Below are 24,835 nucleotides of genomic sequence, written 5' to 3'. Positions count from 1 at the left end.
AAGTTACAAGTATGTTTATATAAAGTCCTGTTTATTCTACATGGTATTTAATAATGTTATTATTGGTTATCAATATTTGAAGTTTAGGAAATGTGATACAAAACTATGAATGTCAAGCCTTTGTGGAAAAAGCAAGTGACCTGGTGATCCTTTGCGTGTTTTCCTGACTATTAACCTCAGTAGGAATCAAATAGCTCTGGCACCTTTAGCAGGAGCTCTCCATTTAGCTACAGTCCCCATTATTGCCCATTCTCTTACAACTAGATTATTTTGTACATTTGATGATATGTATACATTAGAATTTGTGATTTCTTGAAAACATTTTTTAAAACATTTATTCACTTTTGGGAGAGAGACAGCATGAGCAGGGGAGGGGCAGAGAGAGAGGGAGACACAGAATCTGAAGCAGGCTTCAGTGTCTGAGCCCTTAGCACCTAGCCCGATGTGGGACTCGAACCCATGAACCCTGATATCTTGACCTGAGCCGAAGCCAGATTTTTAACCAACTGAGCCGCGCAGGTGCCTCAAATTTGTGATTTCTTATAGATGGTGTATTTCAATGCCTAGAGTTAGAATGAAGCATAGAAGGCTATCTGTTTTTCCCTCACTTGATTACAAATAAGACACATGATAGATTATGCTCTTGGTTTAAAATTTTAAAGGGAAAGATTTTCAAGTCTTGTATAAAATATAAACCTTATGCTCTTGGTTTAAAATTTTAAAGGAAAAGATTTTCAACTCTTGTATAAAATATAAACCTTAATAAGCCATAGATAAAATATGAAAAACTAGTAGTTTTAGTGACATGCTGAAATGTTTTGCTGTATTCTGTATTAAAATTATATTATGCTGTAAACTTACCACGTCTGGAAGCAAAAGCTGATTTCCCATCAATGACACTCTAAATGTTTCCCGATCACAAGCATATCTATAATTTATCACAGTTGTCAGAGCATGCTCACCTTTGTTGACCTATCTGACCCTAGCTGTGACCTGGCTAGGAAGGTACCAGGGCAGTTGCTATTATCTCCATTTCACTAGTGGGAAGTCTAAACCATAACAAGATTGTTTGCTGAGAGGTGATACCTATTTGGGTAACAGTAGAATTGGGACAAGACTTTAGGCAATCTGTACTTCATGCCTAGTGATCTGTCCCCAATTCACAGATTATGCTCTAATACTCCTGCCCATTGTAAGTATGAAAGATCTAGAATTTGAGGTGGAGAAGATAGGACTTCACATGTGATTCTATCTTTCTCTGCCTCTTCAAATTTACCATAGATAGCTCTGTTGTTGCTATAAATGACTGGAAGGTAGGTCTTTAATGAAGAAGAAGGCAAAAAAGTTTCTAAGACTTTTTAAGCCTAAAATGTCCCCATATTGATAACTCTAGTGGTGGTACTAAGCTTTGAGACATTTCTATACGATGTGAAATTCACATAATAACCCCTTAAGACACTAAGCACAAAGGTAAGGAGCACCCCACTTCAAGAAGTTCAGAGCCTGTGAGGTCCAAAACAATAAGCAACAGTAAAATCTTAAACTACCAAAGAATGCGCAGGAGTGTGATGAACACTGGAAAGGATGCTGGAATGCTCCTTAGGACTCCCGCTCCTTATTTTCTGGTATCCCAGCTGAATAGACTGGTGGGAGCGAGAGAGCAGAGTTTATTAAGCTGCCACAGAACATTAAATAATAGCCTGCAAATAATAACAGCATCAACAACAGGGCCTTTCCAGATTTATTCATTAGTACTTTATAAACTCATAAAAATAAATAATATATGGAACTGACTGTAATGGCACAGGGGAACATGCTTCTTCAAGTTAAAAATCTCACTATGTTTTTAGCATAATCACCAAGACAAAATTTCATTAACGAGTCAGACAGTCATATTTACCTTTGAAAAATAAGTCCTTGCAAAAGAGCACATGTTCTTGATCGGGGAGTGTGAGTATTTTCTGATTTTCTAAAAATATCTTAAGCAAATAGGGAGTTAAAATGTCACAAATGTTTTCAGATGAAATTATAATGTTATGCTTCAAATCCTTGTTAAGTGGGTTAGATAAAATGTATACTTAAGTCTAGTAAAACTTCTGTTAAAACTAAATATGAAAAGACTCAAAAAGGATTCTGCATGTGTACATCTCACTAGGTTATGTAGCACACATTATAAGGCATAATGAATGTCGCATGTTCCACTGAGTAAATGACATCGTGAAAGAACACGGACTTGTTGCCAGATGGATCTGAGGTCTGATCCCAGAAACTCAATCCTGTGGCTTCTGTGGCCTTAGGCAAGTTACTTAACTCATCTCAGTGTCTGGTTCCCCTCCCCCACTTTTTAAAAAATTCTCAAGGTAGTCAACATACATTGTAGCCTTGGTTTCAGGAGTAAAACTCAGTGATTCATCTCTTACATTTGACACCCAGTGCTCATCCCTAAGAGTGCCCTCCTTAATGCCCATCACCCACTAAACCCATCACCTCAACCACCTCCCCTCCAGCAACCCTCAGCTTGTTCTATGCATTTAAGAGTCTTGTATGGTTTGCCTCTCTCTCTGTTGTTACCTTTTTTTCCCTTCCTTTCCCCAAGGATCATCTGTTAAGTTTCTCAAATTCCACGTATGAGTGAAGTCATATGATATCTATGTCTATCTCTGACTGACTTATTTCGCTTAGCATAATACCCTCCAGTACTATTCACCTTGTCACAAATGACCAGGACTCATCTCAGTGTCCAGTTCTCACCTTTAAACTGCACACTGAGAGGTGGCAGTCACAAGTTCCTTTTCAGTCAACAATCCTACAGGACCATTTAAATAGAAGTAGGAATGATATTCTCAGAGAAACTTATAGTAAGTGTTTCCCAATATATCAGGACACGTTTTTCCACCTTGGGCCATATGTTAGACAGTGAGGATATAAGGCATGCCATTTTATAATATACTGCTTTGGTTCACAGTTTGGAAAAACATGTAACATTGAGAAGAGAATCCTAGAATTGGCAAAACACTAGTCGGTAATACACTGCCCCATTTCTAGCCTCATAATGGGCGTTATTTTATTTCTTTCATTAAGGTATTGGATGTTATTTCCATTTCATTATCATTAAGGTGAAGTTGCTTAACTTTTTTAACTCTATAGTTGTTTATAAGCTAGGAAAGAAATATCAGGTAATGTTATTTATCAGAAGGTACATTATGCATAAAATTTGTTCAGCGGGACAGTATATTCCAGGGTCTTAAACTAAATGAGATGCGCTGCTTGCTGTCTCCCTTTCTTATAAATCCTAGTTGCTGCTATGTTGTGTGGTTGATGGCACATAATTGTTTCTTTCTAGTGAGCATACTCATGTGAACAGTTTGTCCCGTAATGCCAATCTTGATGGGCACAGTTTAGCTCTCACATTCTATCACTGGCCTCAATAAATTCAAAGGTCAAGGCACTTAAGTTTTACCTTCCAGGCTTATCAGATTTTCCTCAGTTGCCTTTATCCAAATGTTTCTCTGATGGTCACTTTGCACTTCTGCTTCTAAAAACCAACTCACCCAAACAAAGGAACCCAAATGAGAAGTGTCCTTGGTAGGTCTAAAAATATGGGATGTAAACTGAATGGGAGGGAGAAAGTTTCCCCGTTGTCGATCTAAGCATAGATGATAATGGAGTTGTGATTTAGCCCACAAAAGTGTGTTAGAGCAAGTGAACTGACCTTTGGCTTCTCTCACTGCCAAGACAAAATGAGAACGTAAATAAAAATTAATTTCTTCGTATCACTTTATGAGATGTTATAATTCATTTTCACTTGTGTGCATAATGTTAACCTAGCTTCACAAAAAAAAATGCATTATTTCTAACAGCTTGAAAGATTCATTTTTTTTAAAATGGAAACTCAGACCTTTTCTTTTTTCTCTAGAGAAGAGGCTTCTAATCCTAATGGAATGATTCTTTAAAAAAATTATTTAGCTTTCCGTCAGCCTCATTCGATCCAATCTTTGAGACTTGTGTAACAATTTGGTTACGTCCCTTTAGGCACTGATAAGAAGCAGCATCTTTGACTGATTATAGAGCTGACTGATAATCTTCGAATTGCTTAGCTCTAGTCTTTGTAACTCAAATCAGGGCCAATATTTCTAAGTAATAACCAGATAAATTCATAAAGTGAAGCACAGTGTACATCCATTTGTATTTGTGCATACAGCATTACAAAAATCTACCTGTGGGCAAACATGTCCAGCCTACGAGCAAGCAATTTCTAATTCACTTATCTAATTTTACTGAGGTGAGTAAAAAGCTTCATGCCCACATTATAACAGAAGTGACTTACAGTCAGTTCATTGGTGGTTTTCTGAGAGTAAGATAGGTTTAAGCAGTGGAATGTGTTAATAAAGGTTATGTATACTCTCTTGTGTTGGAAATCTTTAAAGAAGACTATACTTGAAATCTAGACAACTACTTATAAAGATTTAATAACTACCTTTCTAGAGTGAGTAGAGTAAAATAGATGACCCTTGCTAGTTCTTAGAAGATTTTATATAAACACGATGATCAAACAAAATGTAAATAACTATGAACACTCATATAACTCAATTCCAATTAAAACTGCTTTCCAATACATAATCTTGTTTAATATTTGTGACAATTCTTTAAGGGGTTGATACCATAATTTTTTTGAGACAGATGAAATGATTTAGCCATGAATTTTCTGAAAGTCACTTGATTTTTTGGGGGAGTAGGGGGTAATAATACCAAACTCTTAAAGAATTGCCAGAATTATTACCTGAAAATGAAGTGTTAATATATATATATTTTTTTTAATTTGAGAAGTAATACAAGCAGTTGACTGACATAACACTTAGGTCTACGTATCTAGACATGTATCTAGACCATAGATATGTGTCTAGATATTTGTGTCTTTCCTCATATAAAACACAAAATTCTAAAGTGATAGCATTTATGTATTTGGGAAGTTGAATCACAATAAATTATTAAAAATCTCCTCTATTTAAATGATTTTAAATGATTTTATTCTAGTAATTGAAATGCGTTTTCTAAAATTTTGCCACTGTAATGCACGGCCACTCTGGAAAACAGTGTGGAGGTTCCTCAAAAAATTAAAAATAGATCTATCCTATGACGCAACAATAGCACTGCTAGGAATTTGCCCAAGGGATACAGGAGTCCTGATGCATAGGGGCACTTGTACCCCAATGTTTATAGCAGCACTTTCAACAATAGCCAAATTACGGAAAGAGCCTAAATGTCCATCAACTGATGAATGGGTAAAGAAGTTGTGGTTTATATATACAATGGAACACTACTTGGCAATGAGAAAGAATGAAATCTGGCCTTTTGTAGCAACGTGGATGGAAGTGTAGAGTGTTATGCTAAGTGAAATAAGTCATACAGAGAAAGTCAGATACCGTATGTTTTCACTCTTATGTGGATCCTGAGAAACTTAACAGAAGACCATGAGGGAGGGGAAGGAGAAAAAAGTTACTGAGAAGGAAGGAGGCAAACCATAAGACACTCTTAAAAACTGAGACTAAACTGAGGGTTGATGGGGGGTGGGAAGGAAGGGAAAGTGGGTGATGGGCATTGAGGAGGGCACCTGTTGGGATGAGCACTGGGTATTGTATGGAAACCAATTAGAGAATAAATTTCATGTTAAAAAAATAAAAATAAATAAAAATCCCCCACTGTAATAAATACATCTTTACTTTCTACAACTTCAGTTTTACGAGGTATTTTGTAATGCCATGGAATCAGTCTCTCTTAAATATGTCTTTTGTATTAGCTTGTGTGGTCTGCTCTAACAAAATACCAAAGTCTGAGTGGCCTAGACCACAGAAATTTATTTTGTCACAGTTCTGGAGGCTTGAAGTCCAAGATCAAGGTATTGGCAGGTTTGGTTCCATCTGGGGCCTTTCTCCTTGGCTTGTGGATGTCCATCTTCTCACTGTGTCTTCACATGGTCTCCTGTGTGCTCACGTGTCTCTTGTGTCTTTCCGTGTGTCCAGATTTCCTCTCTTTATAAGGACACCTGTTGGATTGAATTAGATACCACCATAACAGCCCCATTTCAAATGAAAAACCCTATGTACAGGTCCTATCTATAAAGGCCTTGTCTCCTAATACAGTCACATTCTGTAGTAGAGGGGGATAGAACTTCAACGTATGAATTTTAAGGAAACGGTTCAAATATCTATCGATTGATAAATGGATAAAGAAGATGCGGCATATATACACAATGGAATATTACTCAGCCATCAAAAGGAATGAAATATTGCCATTTACAATGACAGGGATGGAACTAGACAGTATTTTGTTAAGTGATATAGGTCAGTTAGACAAAGACAAATACCATATGGCTTCACTCATGAGGAGAATTTAAGAAACAAGACAGTCATAGGGGAAAAGAAGAGAGGCAACCTAAGAAACAAACTTATAGAGAACAAACTGGTGGTTACCAGAGGGGGGATGGGTGAAATAGGTGAGGGGGATTAAGGAGGGCACTTGTGATGAGCACCGGGTGCTGTATGTAAGTGTTAAATCAGTAAGTTCTACACCTGAAACTAATATTTCACTGTATGTTAACTAACTGGAATTTAAATAAAAACTTATAAAAAAGTTATAAATGTTTCAGAATATAAGTGTAGATGTATGTCGGAATAGTTCTGTGCTGAACTCATTGAGACTATAATTCATGTTATGCATCCTTCAACTAACATCTTCTTTCATTAAGATATGTCTTTGTAGACCTATGTGCTATGTGTAGAATCATAGGGAAATAGCTATGTATTTTAAAGTTCATTTATTGGTTTTGAGAAAGTGAGTGAGCACACATACGACTTGGGAAGGGCGAGAGAAAGAAAGAGAAGAGAGGGAGAAGGAGATGGACGGGGAGGGAGAATCCCAGGCAGGATTCATGCTGTCAGTGGAAAGCCCAACGCAAGGCTTGAATTCACAAACCGTGACATCATGACCTGAGCCAAAATCAAGAGTTGGGCACTTAACTGACTGAGCCAATCAGTCGTCCCGGAATAGCTGTATTCTTAACTCACTGAAACTATAATGCATTTTTTTGTTAACCTCTTCTCTCTTTAAGATATAAATGTGTCTAAATAAAGTATAGATGCAAAAATAAAAATGAGACACAGTTGAGCCCATAACTTCTTTATTCTGTTCATTTTTGACATACACCATGTGTTCGATAAATATTTGTTGTTTAAATGGATTCATGATGGATGAATGAATGAATTAGAGGCTATCATTAGCTGCGAGTTAAATTAAATATTGGATTGGCTGAATTATAAGCATTCAGTAAATTACCAAAATTAACTGTTATAATGAGTGGATTACCAAAGGCACTTCTTAAAATAGTTGTGTTAAATAGGTTTACTGTGTATCTAAAAGAATATTTATTATTAGTTTTTGTGACTCATTCATATAGTGAAAAAAAGCTATAGTGTAAAGTGTACCACATTAGAATACTTTGGAATTTCTATAAAGTTAACAGCCTTAAGGAATCTAGTATATGGAGGTCTTTATTTGGATGTGTTTTAAGTTTATTTACTTATTTTGAGAGAGAGAGAGAGAGAAAGCACAAGTTGTGTGGCACAGAGAGAAAGGGGGAGAGAGAGAATCCCAAACAGAATCCCAATCCCATTCATTCTCAACATGGGGCTCAAACTCATGAACCGTGTGATGATGGCCTGAGCCAAAATCGGACACTCAACTGACTGAGTTGCCCAGGCACCCCTGTTCAGATTTGTTTTATAGGAAGTCCACTAAAATTAATAAATTGTAATCGTCAATCTATGAGGTTACAAACCTAAGATGCTACTTCAGTGGACACTACCTTTATGTGTCCTGTAGCACTGGAGAGACGATGCTGTACCTATTTAGAAGTCTCAGTACGTTTTCTTTCATTTATGAAGAAGGTACTTTCCTCACCTTCACTCCCGTCTCCAGGGGGGTTGAATGGGTGTAGTCAGCATCCCACAATTTGGCCTTTTATATCTTTTTCCTCAAATCAGGTGGATAGTGTAGTTTATGGCTTTAAGGGGTAAGATTTTCTCTGGAGCTAATGTTTTTAACAGATCTATTACATACCATTTTACCTGATGTGTCCTGACATCGGCACTAGGAACTTAAAGAACTTCTAATATGTTTCAGGAAAAAAAAAAAAAAAAAACTTGGTTGTAATAACTAAGTGGCTAATATTGTTGAATTCATTGATTTATGTCAGCATGTTTCCTTTGGGTATCTTGCGTTATTATTTCAGTGCTGTTTCTTCTGCCATAAACTAACATAATTCAAAAGGAGTAGAGAGTGAAACTATAAAAAATAGGAAAATCAGCTGCATTATGTTGAAAGCAATAACATTTTTATTGACATTACTGAAAAACACCTAAAACTCACTTGTGACCATGCTGAATATGAGTACATGATCATTTTCATACTGTTAGTAAAATGTTATTGCCTACTCCTTACTCATGCACAGGACTCCCTTTTTGGAAAGTTGGTAGGGTAGATGGTTTTGAAAAAATTAGGTGGGTCTTCAAGCCTCCTAGGAATAGGTGGATTTTTTTTTCATGATGCTCATTGCATATGTATTATTTGAATCATATATCATTATCTTCTAGATACGTGAATCTAAACATGTAGCATCAAATATGCCAGAAATTATGGCGAAACTTATCTCAGATACCAAATGTATTTGTAAAAAATATGAGTTACACACATTTTTTTCTAGCCCTGATTCTATACAAAATAAAATATATCTCTATTTTGAGCTACTTCTCATTGTAAAGATCTGGTAGCTGTAGGAAAATAATTCTCTTATTTACACAAAAGTAAAAAAAAAAAAGTTGAAGTTTTAGACTCTGAAGTGCATCATAATGGAATTAAAATAAATGATGCCTAATTTTTGTCTTAAAATATTCCCTTTGCACAGCTGTTATCTGAACATATATTTTCTCATCTAAACACCATTGGTAGTTGGATATATGACAGTACATCAGCCGTGGGGTGGCCTTAGCTGTGGTGACGGCTGCAGTGGAGGGTAGGGCCCAGGGAAGGGGTGTGGTGGGCAGGGCTAGAGGCTGTCGTATAAGACAACATCACCCTCCTACATGTGAAGCTCACTGAGATGGCGATCTGGGTGCTGGAGACCTGTCAGAACCGCAAGAATCTACAGTAAACCCTTGGTTTGTGACACTAATTCTTTCTGGAAACATGCTTGTAATCCAAAGCACTTGTATATCTAAGTGAATTTGTCCGCAAGAAATAATGGAAACTCAGATGATTCGCTCTACCACCCAAAAATACTCATATAAAAACGATTACAATACTGTAATATATTGTGAAATAATAGGGAAAATACAAAATACAAAGAAAAATAAATTAACCTGCACTTACCTTTGAAAGCCTTCGTGGCTGATGTGAGGAAGACAAGGAGAGGAAGGTTACTGTGTAGGACAACTTTCACTATCACTAATGGAATCGCTTGTATCTACTGGGTCAGCAGAATCTTTTTCTTTTCATGAAACTTTAACAAGGAAACTATCCAATGACCTAGAATGAAGCAAAACATTACTAAGCTTACTCTTGTCTGGAAAACCAAAGGACTGTCCAGAGGATCTTTGAAGTGGCAAAAATTACTACACTAGTGCCATTTCTGGGCACTTTCCAACATTGTGAAAAATCACTGAATTGTGCCAAACACTGTGGCCTAAGACCAAGCATCCAAGCATGGGAGACGATCACCCAGAATCCTGCAGTGGGTGGATGAGAGAGAGGGAGATAGATAGAGAGAAGAGCCACTGACTCCCTTGTGCTCATGTGACATTCAGCATCATGTACTACTCGTATTGCAAGACATAAGTCATTTATCAAGTTAAAATTTCTTAGAAATGTTTGCCTGTCTTGCAGAACATTCAAAGAACAAGGTAGTCACAATCCAAGGTTTTATAGTAATTCCTTTTGACCTTCAGCTTAGTTCCAGGTATTCCAAGGGCTTGTCAACATTCCTAAAAATGATCCCCCTAATGAAGTGTATGGCTTTATTTTCTATTTGTCAAATGTGGATAAAGACAACTCTCAGGGCAGCCTTGACTGTATCCAGCAAACCTTCTCTAGCTCTGGAGTCTCCCAGCTCAGTTGTCCGGGTCTTATGCCAGATAAAATTACAGTATATGCAACCAATGACTCCTATCAGATGATACGAGAAAGAATGCCTGAGGCAGAGGGGGAGTCCCACAGCCAAAGCACAGAAGTTATCAAACCTGGTGGACTGTATGTAGGGAAAAGAGTGTAAATTCAGAAAGCACCTCAAGCTATTTCAGATACCGTACCTGAGAGGAAACGGTCAACCCCCAGGAACCTTGCAGATATGATTCAAAAGACACAGGGCAGCAGCAGTGTTTCTCACTGGCCACGTAGGGACAGTGTGATTTGCTTGCTGGCACTGAAGGCCCACAAGATACCTGAGCAGAAAGATGGCGTCAATCACCAAGATGGGAACTCCCTCGCAGCAATTCTGCAACAGGTAGCCAATCTGAATCCTAAGGGCCTCTCGTTTACCGTAAAGGATTATATTTTTAAAGAGATTCAAAGAGACTGACCTGGATACAGTGAAATAAACAGTCATTAGAGTCAGTGCTCTGGAGAAAGCTGAATCTATCACAGAATGCTGCCAGCACCAGCCATTCAGAATCTCCTGCATGTTCTAGTAGCAATGCTGCATCTTCTCCTCAGATATGGCTTTTGGATTCAGATTTCATTGATCCTTTAATGAATAAAAAATCTCAAAGACCTCACCTGACAAAAAGAATGCCTCCAACGTTAAATTGCCCTTTGAAACCCACCCGTGAAAAATCTGCAGGCCCCCTGCTGTCCCCTGCAGCTGCTGCCATCCCTACCCCTCACTACTGCCTTCAACCCACCTGCCCATCTCCAATCCTCCTCAGACTAAATTCTCACTCTAATTCCCCTAGAACTCAAGAAGGCCAGGGGACTCAAGACCTACCTCTTAACAGTTTTAGTCAAAACAGTAGTATATATGAGGACAGGCAAGACAAATACTCTTCTAGAACTTCTCTGGAAACATTATCCCCTGGTTCAGTTCTACTAAAGTGCCCAAAGCCTATGGAAGGAAACTATTCAGTCTCACACAAAGTCCAAAAAAGTCTAAAAAACAGAAGGAAGAAGGCCAAATTAAAAAACACAACATTGCAACAACTGAAAAAACGAAGAGGACCTTAAAGGAGAAGAAGGAATTGCCAAGCTGAACAACTTCAGTCCAGTTTCCAGTGAAGGAGTTAAAGAAGGTTGTACTGACTCTATGGAGCCTTCTTCAACAATTGCACTCCTAGATTATTTGATAAAATATATTGCTATCGTCTCCTCTGAGCAATGCCAGAATTACCCAAGGATGACTTCAATACTGAGTTTGATGAGTACAGGGCCTTGTGTGCCAGGATGGAGACTGTAGGTAGAAGATTTATGAAACTGGATGCACAGCAAAATCAGCTTTATCTGGGCTCAAAAGACAATCAGAATGTTCATGAAGAAGTCTTACAAGAATATCAGAAGATCAAGCAGTCTAGTCCCAGTTATCATGAAGAAAAATATATATGCAATCAACTTCATAACCAGCTGGCTCACCTCAAAAAAAAAAAAAAAAAAAAACTCTAATAGGTGAATTTGACCAACACCAAGCAGAGTCATGGTGCTAGACATGTATTTGATGGGTCCAGTTCTGGGTTCTCTATTCCGTTGGTCTATGTGTCTGTTTTTGTGCCAGTACCATGCTGTCTTGATGATTACAGTTTTGTAGTAGAGGCTGAAGTCGGGGATTGTGATGCCTCCCACTTTGGTTTTCTTTTTCAACATTACTTTGGCTATTCGGGGGTCTTTTGTGGTTCTATACAAAACTTAGGATTGTTTGTTCTAGCTTTGAGAAGAATGCCGGTGCAATTTTGATTGGTTGTATTTAAAATTCCAAATGAGTTGCTCTAAGATTCTAAAAATGAGACTTTGCTTGTTGAAAGTTTCACTCTTAGTAAACTTGAGTTATTTTCTCCCCATTGGACTTTGGTTCCCTGCATTTGTGACAGTGTTTTTTCTGCCTCCTACCAATTTATGTTTGTCAATAGAAATATTTTTTTTAATATTGTGGATCCAGTGTCACTACTTCAAATGAGTTTTTATTCTCCTTAAAAACTTGTGTTTATCATTAGAAATGTTTTTTTTTAGATATTGAGAATTCAATGTGTGTACTTCAAAGTTACGCGTGTTTAAAAAAAACCCCAGTAATGTGCAAGGCGAAAAGGTATTTCCTGCCGTTTCTTAATACCAAGTCTTTGCCTTAAATGGTAGAATATTTAGAAATTTGCACAGAATGCAAAAAAGAAACATTGTTTCGGAGGGTTAAGGAATAGAAAGGTGTATGAGTATTTGTATGTGTATAGGTATGCACACACACATGTACATACAGACTGATTTGATCTAGAACAGTAAATCCACCCTGCAAGTTAACTCCCCGTTGCAGTGGTTGCCTTAAGGTGTTTGCTAGTTGTGTACATGGTGTGGTTCATCATTAGCTACACTGCTTCCCACTCGGTTAGAGCAATGGGAAGCATACTGTGCCTCCTGGTGTCTGAAAGCGTGTGCTCAGGCTGCATGTGTGTAGAGGTGGTGTGCATGTGAGCGTGCATGGAGGAAAAAAATGCTGCTTCTCTCTGTAGGTCAAACCCTCAGGTTAAGCAACTGATGAGTGTTATCATAGGGATTTCTTTTTCTGTCAAATTGCTACTTCTGTTGCAAGAGACAAAAGTGTTTCCGTTTCAACAGTTTGGCAGCTTTATTAATGTTGGGCAAAATCAATATGTTAGAAAATGAAACAGATCTATAGTTTGGGGGCAAAGTCGTAAAGTTAAACTTGAAGGTAACCTGCTTATACACTGCTACAAAGTATTTTTTGAAGAGAGATATACAAAGAAACTATTATTGGCATGAAATGTATATTTAGAGTTTTTTGTTTGTTTGTTTGTTTGTTTGTTTGTTTCATCCTGGGAGTCAGGAATATAAACAGGAGTGGATACATTTAACCATATCATACCGTGAATTCGTCAAACAGCACAAACTTTCATTGCATTGAGTTTACCTGTTGATGTTGATTTAAGCTATCATTTGTTTTATCATGTGGGAACATAAGTTATGCGGTCAAAAATACAAGGATTTTGAACTAATGTTGATTCAAGTTGTGTTGTCTTGACGTATTGACTTTTCACAGCGCTGCCTGTTGGAAAGGGAAGCACTGTTTGCAAATCTGTTTTGAAATGTTTGTCAAAATTTTGATAGTATCTTTAATAAAGATGTTTGTCTCCAGCATCCAGCAAACATATACATATGGACATACATATATTCATATATACATACCATTGGTAGTTGGTTTATGTGATATATTAAAATAGTGTGTGTATATAAATATTAGTAACATGCTAGGGATATGGCAGTTACTATGCAGCGAATATTAAAATTTTCTCTCTAGAATACTTTAGAAACAGAGTGATTTTAAATAGTTTGTAATAATAATCTAGGTAATTTTTAAAGTCCACATGTGGAAGTAAATTAAATTGAAATTTTCTTCTACAATCAAGACATTAAGCAATTTTAATTACACAGCATTGCTTTCCAGAAGAGTCTTTAGGTATTCTATTTAGTAGTCAGACTTTTATCCTTTGTTATATGTTTTCAGACCTGAGAAAGATACCCATTTCACATATTATCAATACAAAATCCTCTTAAATTCTATATTTATGGCTTTACTCTCTTACATTTACCATGGAGACATTTCAAATATTGTATAGGTATGATTCAAATAGGTATGATAACTGCCTCAAACTTCTTGTAAGTATCTTTACTTTTCAATGTAGTTTGAAAGAGTGAATGAAATAATCTAAAGACAAATGAAAGGCTCGATACGTATGTCATTATAAGCAAATCATGAAGGGTGTCCTTAAACTCCTAGTATACATAGGAGACTCATAATTAGATACTGTCACGAATCATTCATGCAATTTTATTTTATTTTTATTTTTTAAATATTTATTTTTAGAGAGGGAGAGATGGGAGCACTTATGAGTTGGGGGGTGGGCAATGAGAGAGAGGGAGAGGATTCCAAACAGGCTCCATGTTGTCAGTGCAGAACCCACTGATAGGAGGCTGTATGCCAGAAGCCATGAGATCATGACCTGAGTTGAAATCAAGAGTTGGACGCTTAACAGACTAAGCCACCTCAATCATGCAATTTTAAATGAAATTCAGTTAACAGTTAATTGTCTGCTGATGTGGTGGTGGGTTGTCTGTTCCCCCAGGTCCTGGGAGATAGATGGGCAAACATCTGTAGATGGACAGAAGATCGTTGGGTTCTTTTACAAGACATCCTCCTGAAATGGCAGCGTTTTACCGAAGAACAGGTGAGTCATGTGGGGGAAATTGTGTCAGTGAAAGATATGGTGAGATTTTCAATGGGAAAAAGAAAGCATATGATGATCTACTTTAGTAATTATTTATTTTCTTTTTTGGAATTATTTTATTTCTTTCAGTGCCTTTTTAGTGCATGGCTTTCAGAAAAAGAAGATGCATTGAACAAGATTCACACAACTGGCTTTAAGGATCAAAGTGAAATGTTATCAAGTCTTCAAAAACTGGCTGTATGTATTTTTTAGCGTTCACAACTTTTTTTTTTAAAAAAAAACAAATAGTTGACAGTAACACCATTATTTGGTCTCTTTATTCTTTCCGATCTTAAACCAAATACTCATTGTTGTGGCTTAAATCATAGTCTGTTCAATTATATCATATTGTAAATTTTCTTTAAAATAGGAACAGCTATATTATCTTAGATGGCTTGGGCTGCTATAATAAAATACCATAGACTGGGTGACTTAAACAAACATTTATGTCTCACATGTATGGAAGCTGGGGAGTCCAGGATCAACCTGCCAGCAGCTTTAGTTTTTGGTGAGGACCCTTTTCTGATTTGCATACTGCACCTTCTTACCTTGTGTTCCCGTGGTAGAAAGAGAGGAAATTTTGGTGTCTCTTTCCCACGTTTATTTTTTTTTAATTTAAATTTTAGTTAACATACAGTGCAATATTCGTTTTAGTGGTAGAATTCAATGGTTGATCACTACATACAACACCCTGTGCTCATCACAAGTGCCCTCCTTAATAACTATTGGCCATCTAGCCCATCTCCTATATTTTTTAAATTAATTTTTTAAATTGAGATGTAATTGACATATCACATTACTTTCAGATGTATAGCATAATGATTCAGTGTTTGTATGTATTACAAAATGACCGCCATGATTAGTTAACACCCATCACCTCACCCAGGTACATTCTTTTTCTTGTGGTGAGAACTTTAAAGATCTATCCTCTTAACTCTCAGATACACATTATGTTGTTATTATTAACTGTAGTCACCATTCTGTGCATTACATTCCCCATGCTTATTTATTTTATCACTGAAAGTTTGTACCTTTTGATCAACCTTCACCCATTTCCTCCTCTTAGAAGGGCATGAGCTCCAACATGAGGTCTCCACCCTTAGGATCTCATCTAAACCTAATAACCTCTCGAAGGCCCCACCTCTTACTACCATCACATTTTATGTAAGTGTGTGAGGGTAGGGTTCAACATCTGAACTTTGTGGGGACACAAACATTCAGTCTATAACATCACACCCACAGACCCCCCTGAAATTCATATCTTTCTCACATGCACAGTGCATTCATTCTATCTTATGAGCTCCAGAAGTCTTAACTGGTTCCAGAATCAGCTCTGCAGTATAAATTCCAAAGTTTCATCATCATCTAAATCAGATGTGGTAAGACTCCAGGTGCAATTCATCCTGAGGCAGACTTCCTACCTAGCTGTGACACTATGAAACCAGGCAAGTTAAGCGCTCCCAAAATATGTTGGTGTGTCAGGCAGAGGACAGACATTCCCCTTCCAAAAATGAGAAAAAGGAAAGAAGGAAGGAGTGACAGGTTCCAAATAGGTCCAAAACACAGCAAAGAAAAAATTCCATTAGATCTTAAGCCTCAAGAATAATCCTCTTTGGACTGATGCACTGCCCTCCAGGACCACTGGAGAAGCAACCTCACCTCCAGGACTCCACAAGTTAGCCTTGTCTGTTCAGTTCCACAGGGCACCACCCACGTGGCCCTCTGCAGCAGCCCTACCCAGTGGCTCTGCTCCTGCGGTACTGGGGAGGGGCATCCTGCCCCGTGGACTGGAGAGGTAGACCCACTCTTTGAAACCCAGGAAGCACTAGCTCTGCTCTCTGGGCCTGTGGTGGGAGTGGTATGTCTTATAACTCAGAATCACCTACGTTATTCTTCGCTTTTCTTTAGGAATAGCACATGTTAGACAGCCTTCCTTCATTCTGTCCATTTTTCTCCATTGCTTTTAGTCTCAGCTGGCAGTGTTTCTGTTGGTATAATTCCATCTCTATTCCTGGGTTCTGTTGAGATGCCTGACTAGGTCTCTGGTTCCCACCCACACTAATCTTATCAAGTGGTCAGTCAGCCATACCCTTAGTGTTCTCTTCTGAACATATTTTCTCATTATTTGCAATATGGATAGGCTGAGGATTTGCCACATCTTTAAATTCTAGTGCCTTTATGCCAAATGACTCTTGTTCATTTCATTTCTCTCTTCTCTCATTTTACCATGGGCAAGAGAAATCATGCCACTTTGCTTAGATATCTCCTCAGCTAAATATTCAATTTCATTGCTCACAAGTTCCACCTTCCGCAAAATGCTGGAACATGAACACGATTCAGCCAAGTTGTTTGCCACTTTATAATCAGGATCATCCTTCCTCCAGTTGCCAGTAACATCACCCTCATTTTCATCTAAGACCTCATCAGAATGACTTTTGCCATCCATATTTATAGTAATATTTTGTCCGTTTTAATTTATGTATTCTCTAAAAACAGGACGCTTTCCAGGTCTCTTTCTCTGAGCCCTCAACAGAATTGCCTTTAGGAGTCATTTCACAGCAATCTCAACCTTCTCTAACCTGCACCTTGCAGGTTAGAGCACCTGAGCGCTCTCAGCCTCTACCCATTACTCACTTCCAAAGCTGTATACACATTTGTAGGTATTTGTTACAGTGGTACCCCACTTCTTGGTACCAATTCCTGTCTTAGACATCTCAGACTTCTATAACAAAATATCACGGACTAGATGGCTTACACGGCAGACATTTATTTCTCACATTTCTGGAAGCTTGGAAGTATGAGATCATGGTGCCAGCAGATTTGGTTCCTGGTAAGGTCCCTTTTCCTGGCTCTTAGCGTCTTTTAGCTGTATCCTCACATAGCAGCAGAATTAGAAGAGGATCCGATGCCTCTTCCTCTTCTTCTAAGGGCACTGATCCCATTGTGGTGCTCTACTCTCTTCTCCTCATCTAAACCCAAAAGCCCATTCTCCTAATATTACCACAGTAGAGGCTTCAGCCCTCATTTCATGAATTTTGGAGGAATACGAACATTAATTACATTAGATGTAGGCAGATTGGCAACTATGGTTTTCAAAAAAAAAATTGTACTTTTGAAAAAAATATACCATCCCTGGAATAAGAATTCAGTTAAAATAAAAAGGTAACACTGAGAAGTACATAGGAATATTCTGTATAGTTCTAAACAGTATGTGGTTCTAAAGTAATAGTCTAAATTAAATTCTTTGAGAAATCGAAGTATAAGAAGTGATTATCCTCACATAAGGGGCTTATACCTTCATTTAGAAAATTAGAAAAAATATTAAAGCAAACCAGTAGCATTAATTATAAGTGCCTGTGTGTTTTGAAAAATAAGGGAACTTTGGCAATAAAAGAACATCACAGAGGGCTTCAATGAGATATTTTAGTTTGAGTGAAAACGTAGAGGATTAGAAAAGACCTCTAAAGCTTCTATTCCACTGTGAACCTGATTATTTGGCTGTGTAGTAGAGGGCAGTGTAATATTAAGAGCTTAATTTTTCAAATAAAATATTCCAAAGTTAGAATTTCTTCTTGTTTTGATAGAGCGATTCTCTTAAATGCTAACTTGATGTTAACTCTAATATAAAACAAAGGTCTGTTATAAATAACATTTTATAATTTTACCTAAATGAAATGATTTATATCTGTATTGATATTGTATGACATAATTAAATCATTTATTTAAAGCTGATCTTAAATATGTTTCCCCAGTTAAATGTGTATCATTTTCCCAAATATTGATTTGTATCATACATTTTTGCTCCATAGTTACTGATCTTTAGGCTTTTAATTTAAAATTGATTCACAAATATATTGCTTGTCATCACAAGCTAGTTTCTTATGGATGAGAATTCACTCCTCAAAAAAGATATACTTTCTGGAGTGATTTGACCACTAAAGACAAATTTCAGAAAAGTGATCTGTATCTGTATCAAAAGAATGCAAAAATGTCAGTGATGTATTTGTAATTTTGTTCCACAGCTGATGAGGAGCCGCTGAGAACTTGATACGATTCATATTTGCATTTTTGGAATACTCTTGGGTAGTAAGGAGGCCAGTTAGTGGAACTGAACTAAGTAGCGTTGGGTATGAAAAGGAGGAACTAGACAAGGTTATTTCAGAAGAGGATATTGAGGCCCAGGGGAAAACACACACACACACACACACACACACACACACACACACACACATATGGCATGCATAAGCTATCAAAGAGCATTAGTAGCAGAGTCAAATTGAGCACCAAGACATCCAGACTCAGGTCCAGCCCTTTTAAGCTATTTCAGAACTCCTCATATCATTTGGTTCCTTGACAAAAAAAGAACTGTGATCGAGAACCATCATTTCTAACAGTCAAGTGCTACTATGTTGACATTTTTGTGAATAAAAGACTTGACTAACCTCAGGACCATGAAAATGCTCAGTAATTATCCAGTATGATTAAAATTCAAATTATGTCACCTTGTGAACAAAGTGAAAATATGTTTTGTATAAGTCTTACCGTTTGATAGTTTAAGCCAATTAACAAAATCTGACAGCTGGTCTAGAATTTGAGGTAAAATTCCCCTGCTGACTCAGGCAGTGAATAAGAATTTAATGTTCATTAAAATATGTCACAATCTGAGACCCAAAACAGGTACCATCTGTCACCAGTTCCTACTACATACCTAGGTATAGATACACTGTGCTCAAACTCTTTTATTTATAATCAGTGCAATTTGTTTTTGAAATATTATCACTAATAGCCCATGGGATGTTCTCCTACTTTTCATTTGAGGTGGGAAATGAGGAGTCAAGTATTTCATTTCCTCTTGATCTGTACTTTTATCCAAACCATGTAGATCCATTATTTTTCACGGTCAAAACTGATTTTTTATTTGATGTAAACGATCAAAAGCAAAGGGGAGAAGAAACTGTGGCCCTTAGGCGGATTCTAAAACAGAATCAGTTAGGCTATCACAGCAAGGCCCAAATTTAAAAGAAATAGGTTCCTGGGTGAGTTTTCTGTTGCCTTGAGGACCTGGGGTGTTTTCCGGGGAAGGACCACCCTGGGAAGCATGGTGGTCCACAGGCCTAGGGTGTGCAGGGGCTGCAGGGGACTGTGGAATTGAGGACAGTCTCAAGTGGCTGCTAGCACACGGCAGGGTTGAAGTACTTACAGTGGCTCAGCAGGTCCCTGCTGATAGTGCTGGTACCAAGACTTGAAACCTCACCTCCTGTTACCAATTAATCCAAGCAGAATCGATGGTTCTCAAGAAGTGTGGTCCCCAGACTGGCAGCATCAGCATCACCTGAGAACTTGTTAGAAATGCAAATTCTTAGGTTCCATCCCAGACCTATTGACTCAGAGGGCCTGGAAGTTGGGCCCAGAAATCTGCATTTTAGAAAGGCTTCTAGGTGATTCTGATTCCCGCAGGGATTTCCTGGCCTGTTTGTAAGGATACATTCATTTTGCACTTGAAATCATCTTTTAATGACCACATAGAATATGTCTGTTCTGTCTTCTTGGGCAGCTTATCTATCTCTCATCCCTCTTTACTACTGGCCTAATCTGGTTTATTGACTGTACCTCCCTGCCTGTTTTGGTTATAGGTCCAACTGCTTGGCTTCTTTGCAAATAAAATATATTTCTTCTTTTAAAATCCTGGGTGTGACCTCTGCCATGTGTAAATTTTCTAAAGCTTCCTTTTTCTTCCTGAGTTTTCCAGAGCTCTGTGGTTCTCTGGCACTCAAACACTTGTAATTAGTTTTTGATAAGCAGAGAGACATCTTTTTTTATACTCTAATAATAAACAGCAATTAAATCATAGTAATTTAATATGTACACATAAAATCGAAGCATCCAAGTGTTGATAGCCAAGGATAGATGGGAGAAGGTACTTCAATACCGTGATTCAGTGCATCCGGCAGCACCTGGATTTCTTGTCTTCTCCCTCTGTTGGGTGTGGTAGGAGAGTCCTTTGGGTAGTGGGGAGTTCATGAAGAAAGAGAAAGAAATATTCTCCCAACAAAGGAAACAAACTGAAAACTAACCTGCCATCACCGTTTTTAAAACTATAGATTTAAAATTTACTAGCTAGAAGCTTTGTTTAGTACAGTGCTCTTGTTGTATGGATTTAGGTAAAAATATGTAGATTCAGTAATTCCACAATTTGATGATAATAATGTTTTTACTTCACCTTGAATCCATTTTTCCTAAAGGTATTCTTTAATGGTGATTTGACTTCCTTTCCCTTTATTTTTGTGATGCTCACCAAGTGTTTCTTCATTTGGCTTAATCTTCACACAGGAGGCTTACTGTCATTTGCCACTAAATCTCTTTGGGTATCCAATTAGTTTTATAGATCATCTAAGAAAAACTCTTTACATGAAATGAAGTTGCCCATGAATTTCCAACGCAAATTGTTTCCTCTTCTTCAGACATAACTCTCAGTTCCTTGTTCTGAAATGTTTCCAAATCATTGCATATTTAGCTTAAATAATGGCATACCCCTTAGCCTTGTGCATACAGCTATTTAAATTAGCTCCTGAAGCCCTGAGAGAGCCGAAGAGGATTGTATTTACATCTTTATATTTTAAAATGCATGCCTTTAATTCTATCATAACCTTCCCCCCCCCCCCAAAAAAAAAACCTGAAATGGCTTATAGCAAAAAAAATACATGCCAAAAATTAAAAGAAAAAAAAAGATTAGGATGCCATAAAGGGATTGGAGGAATCTACAAATTCAAATTTGGGTCCCAGCTCTAGACAGGTAGCATAAACTATTGTTTTATTACTAGTCCAAAATGCATTTAAATTTAATGGAGAGCTAACGTGGATTAAACAAACAAAATCAACATATAAAACCAATGCATTACTAAGTTACTACAGTGAAAGTTTTATTTTGATATGCATTCATCTTATCAAATTCATCTTATGATTCATCTTATGAATCTTATGCATCTTAAGATTCATCTTATGAATCTTAACTCATTTTGATTTATTGCATTCTTTCAAACTGAGAGAAAACAGTGAAAAAAACCCATAATTGTTGAGGGAAAATTAGAAATGAACTTCACAACTAGCTTTTATACCTTAAAAGTGGCATGCACTAGGAATCCAGTATAAAGTACACCAGGTGAAGCAGATTCTGAATAAAGGATGAACTCCCAGAGCATTCTTCAGAGCCGTCAGTGCAGGCAGCATGCCAGAATGAGCTACATAAAGTGTCCCTTGCATGGGAGGTGGTGTATTAATTTCTCTGTGTACATGACATGTCAGTTCATTAGCAATTGGTACATCTGTTTCATGATCATTTATTTGCCATGTGAAATATTAGTTATTCTTAAATTTGCGTTTGTTTTGGAAAGACAGGTCTCACTGTTCACTTTATGTTCATTGTACTTGTTGTGGCGAAAAGGAGGGGAAAAGGAGGGGATTATAGCAAAGAAGCTATGAAATAATTGCCTCTTCTTTCTTTTTGTTCTTTGTTGGCAAGCTAAGTCCGGAACTAGTGTTTGGGAGCCGGAGATTGGATTTCCCAAAGTGTAGGGTGACCTTAATGGATAAAGTGAAAGAATAAGCTGCCCGGATCTACTGATTTCATATAAGCCACTTTGTTTATTCATTCCATTTCAACCAAAGGGCGTGGGTAACCCTCTATAAGTCACAAAAACTTTGAAAATAGGGATGTTATCAAAATTACTCCATAAAACACATATGTACTTAGAAAACATATGAAGTGATTGAAAGGATTTGTATCACGCTCAGTTGCTTAGTTCTATTACTTAATGGGCTTTTAAATTCCCTTTAGAAGATAATTACTCAGATAGCCAAATGTTAATTGAATAACAGATACTAAAAAAATTTAAAAGTAAACTTCCCTTTGAGTAACACTACTTCTTTACTTGTGAGTTCCTCAAATATTTCTAAGTAGCTCCTAAGTTTCTCTACTAGGTGTTTTTCTACATGTGACTTTTATTTTTCTTTCTCTTCAAGCTTCTTGGGAAGATTATTTGGATTATAATCTTCTGCTTAGATTCTTATGGGCTCTTGCTCCTTTGCAGGCATGACTGCAGTCTTTTTGTATCTATGCCAATGAGAAAATACATGCAAAAACAATTTGAACTATACTGGTTTATAAAATGTTACTAGGCTTATTATGTATTCTTTCCTGTTTTAACAGGTTTTAAAAACAGATTTAGAAAAGAAAAAGCAAACCATGGACAAACTCTGTTCACTCAACCAAGATCTTCTTTCAACCCTGAAAAACACATTGGTAGCCCAAAAGATGGAAGCATGGCTGGACAACTTTGCCCAGCGTTGGGATAATTTAGTCCAAAAACTTGAAAAAAGTTCTGCACAGGTTAGTGATCCTAATTACTTACCCTGTAATGAATCATCTTTGAGATTCTTGAAATCCTCATTCAAGGCAACAGTATTATAACTCTACAAAGGATATCACTGGCTTAGTCCTTGCAAAGTAGTCATTTGAATAAAAAATATGGCTTGTCTTGATAGTGGAGAATGTGGGAGAGGTGAAGGAGTGAGTGCTAATTGGCTGAACTAGTTCTTGCCTTAGAGTGTAATTCCTTCCAGTTAAGTGGGAATGAGGATCTGAGTGACTTAGAGCAATTGGACCGAGTGCTGGGGACTGTGTCATCACAACCTAACCCCAAATCACAGATTCTAGAACCTTGAGTGCTGTTAGTTGATCCCTACATTTTACATGTGAGAAAAATGAAACGTAGGGAGGAAAAATGAATTATCCAAGCGAAGTTGGTGATAGGAGCACGGCTCAGGCCCAGGTCCTTTGATTTTACGGAAGACTCTGTTTTATTAGGATGAGTAAGGATCTGTTCATTGCATGTTCTTTGTGCCACGAACAGTTAAATCATAACACTAACACACAGGCTGTGGATTAGGAAAGCATCTGTGTACCCTTGTAGTGCCATCATGTGGCTTTCTGGTAAGAATTTTAAAAGTTTTGGTAATTTAAAGGAAATGGGATGGTTTTAAAGTAGAAACCTTTGTTATCTGATGTTATTAGATGGTGGAATTGTGGGTAGTCATTCAAAATATTAACATTATATATAATAGCATTTAACACATTATGCCATATTATTTTCCATTATAGAAGCTAACTTTTGCTAATCGGTTGTAGTCCATAGCTCAAAGCACCATTAGCACATCTCTATGAAAGCTATGACCACATTCGGTAGCTTTAGGCATTCATTTCCTTTGTTATGAGACAGTGAAGGGAATTTGTTTTCCTGAGACTTGACATTTGATAAGTATGAAATGTTTGAAATGTTTGTTGAAAGATGAAGTTTAAAATATTTCTTCCAGAAATATAATTTAAGAAAATGTTACCAGGCAATGTATACGATTTTCAGTCACAGTTGAACTTTCCTTTTGAAATTAAATTCATACTTAAAATTTTAAATTTGAAGGAGTGTACTTTGTAATCATTTCCCACGCAGTCATTGGGCATTAATAAAAATTCCATGTGTTTTCCAGTGAATATATTTTTAGCATTTGCTTGAATGAGTAGTGATTTTATAACCATGTCATAATTCTTCTTACTATATATGATCTGGCCATGGCTAGTTTGCATTAGCACTGGAATTTATGTAATAAATATGTGAGACATGAGAAAATTTGATACTTTTTAAATCAACAATGATATCATTCCAGTATGTACCCATTGGTTCCGTAGATTATTGGTGCTATAAAATGGTCGGTTACCATGTTAAGAAGGATTGGCATTACCTTATAAAGAAAACTGTTTAGAAATGCATCCCTTTAAAGGGGTACGTTTATGGAGATGTAACTGTTAACAGTAGGTCATGTTCTTGTTCACTTGTATTATATCTAGTGCTTTTTAAACTTGAGTCTGCATAATAATCACCTGGGAAACTGATTAAAATGCATAGTCCTAGATTGCATGCTCAGAAAATCTCACTTAGTAAACCAGTAATCTGCATGCAGCCTTTGATAGTCTGCAGACCATATTTTTACTAAACACTGAGTTAACAAGACAGTGACACATTGAGCAATACCCACGTTGTGGTTTACTTCCACAGTGCTGCCTGAAATGGGGAAATTGGAGACCTTTCTATGACCGCAGTATTTAAATATACTTATCTCTTTGGAATGAGCCTACTTTCTAAAAAAAATGTTGTGCATATCATCAAAATGTTACTGATTTGTTATTCTAGTTGGTAAAAAACCTTAGCAACCTTGTTTTTAATGGCCTAAAATTATAAGACTACTGCCTATGGTACTTA

General features: G+C 37.1%; 1 protein-coding gene and 1 pseudogene across 1 annotated transcript in view; both read left to right on the top strand.

Annotated features, from left to right (window-relative positions):
- The window catches only part of DMD (dystrophin), a 1,998,908-nt gene that overhangs the window by 597,320 nt on the left and 1,376,753 nt on the right, over positions 1-24,835 (top strand). The window contains exons 14-16 of the mRNA XM_049644567.1: positions 14,385-14,486; positions 14,616-14,723; positions 22,732-22,911. Coding sequence (XP_049500524.1) covers positions 14,385-14,486; positions 14,616-14,723; positions 22,732-22,911 — 390 coding nt within the window. The remainder of the gene's footprint in view (positions 1-14,384; positions 14,487-14,615; positions 14,724-22,731; positions 22,912-24,835) is intronic.
- LOC125932310 (RNA polymerase II elongation factor ELL2-like) lies at positions 1,554-11,741 on the top strand (annotated as a pseudogene).

Source organism: Panthera uncia, chromosome X (genome assembly GCF_023721935.1).
Source record: "Panthera uncia isolate 11264 chromosome X, Puncia_PCG_1.0, whole genome shotgun sequence".
In the NCBI taxonomy this organism is placed as follows: Eukaryota; Metazoa; Chordata; class Mammalia; order Carnivora; family Felidae; genus Panthera; species Panthera uncia.
Note: the sequence above shows the minus strand (reverse complement) of the source record. Positions and strands in the feature narration are given on the sequence as shown.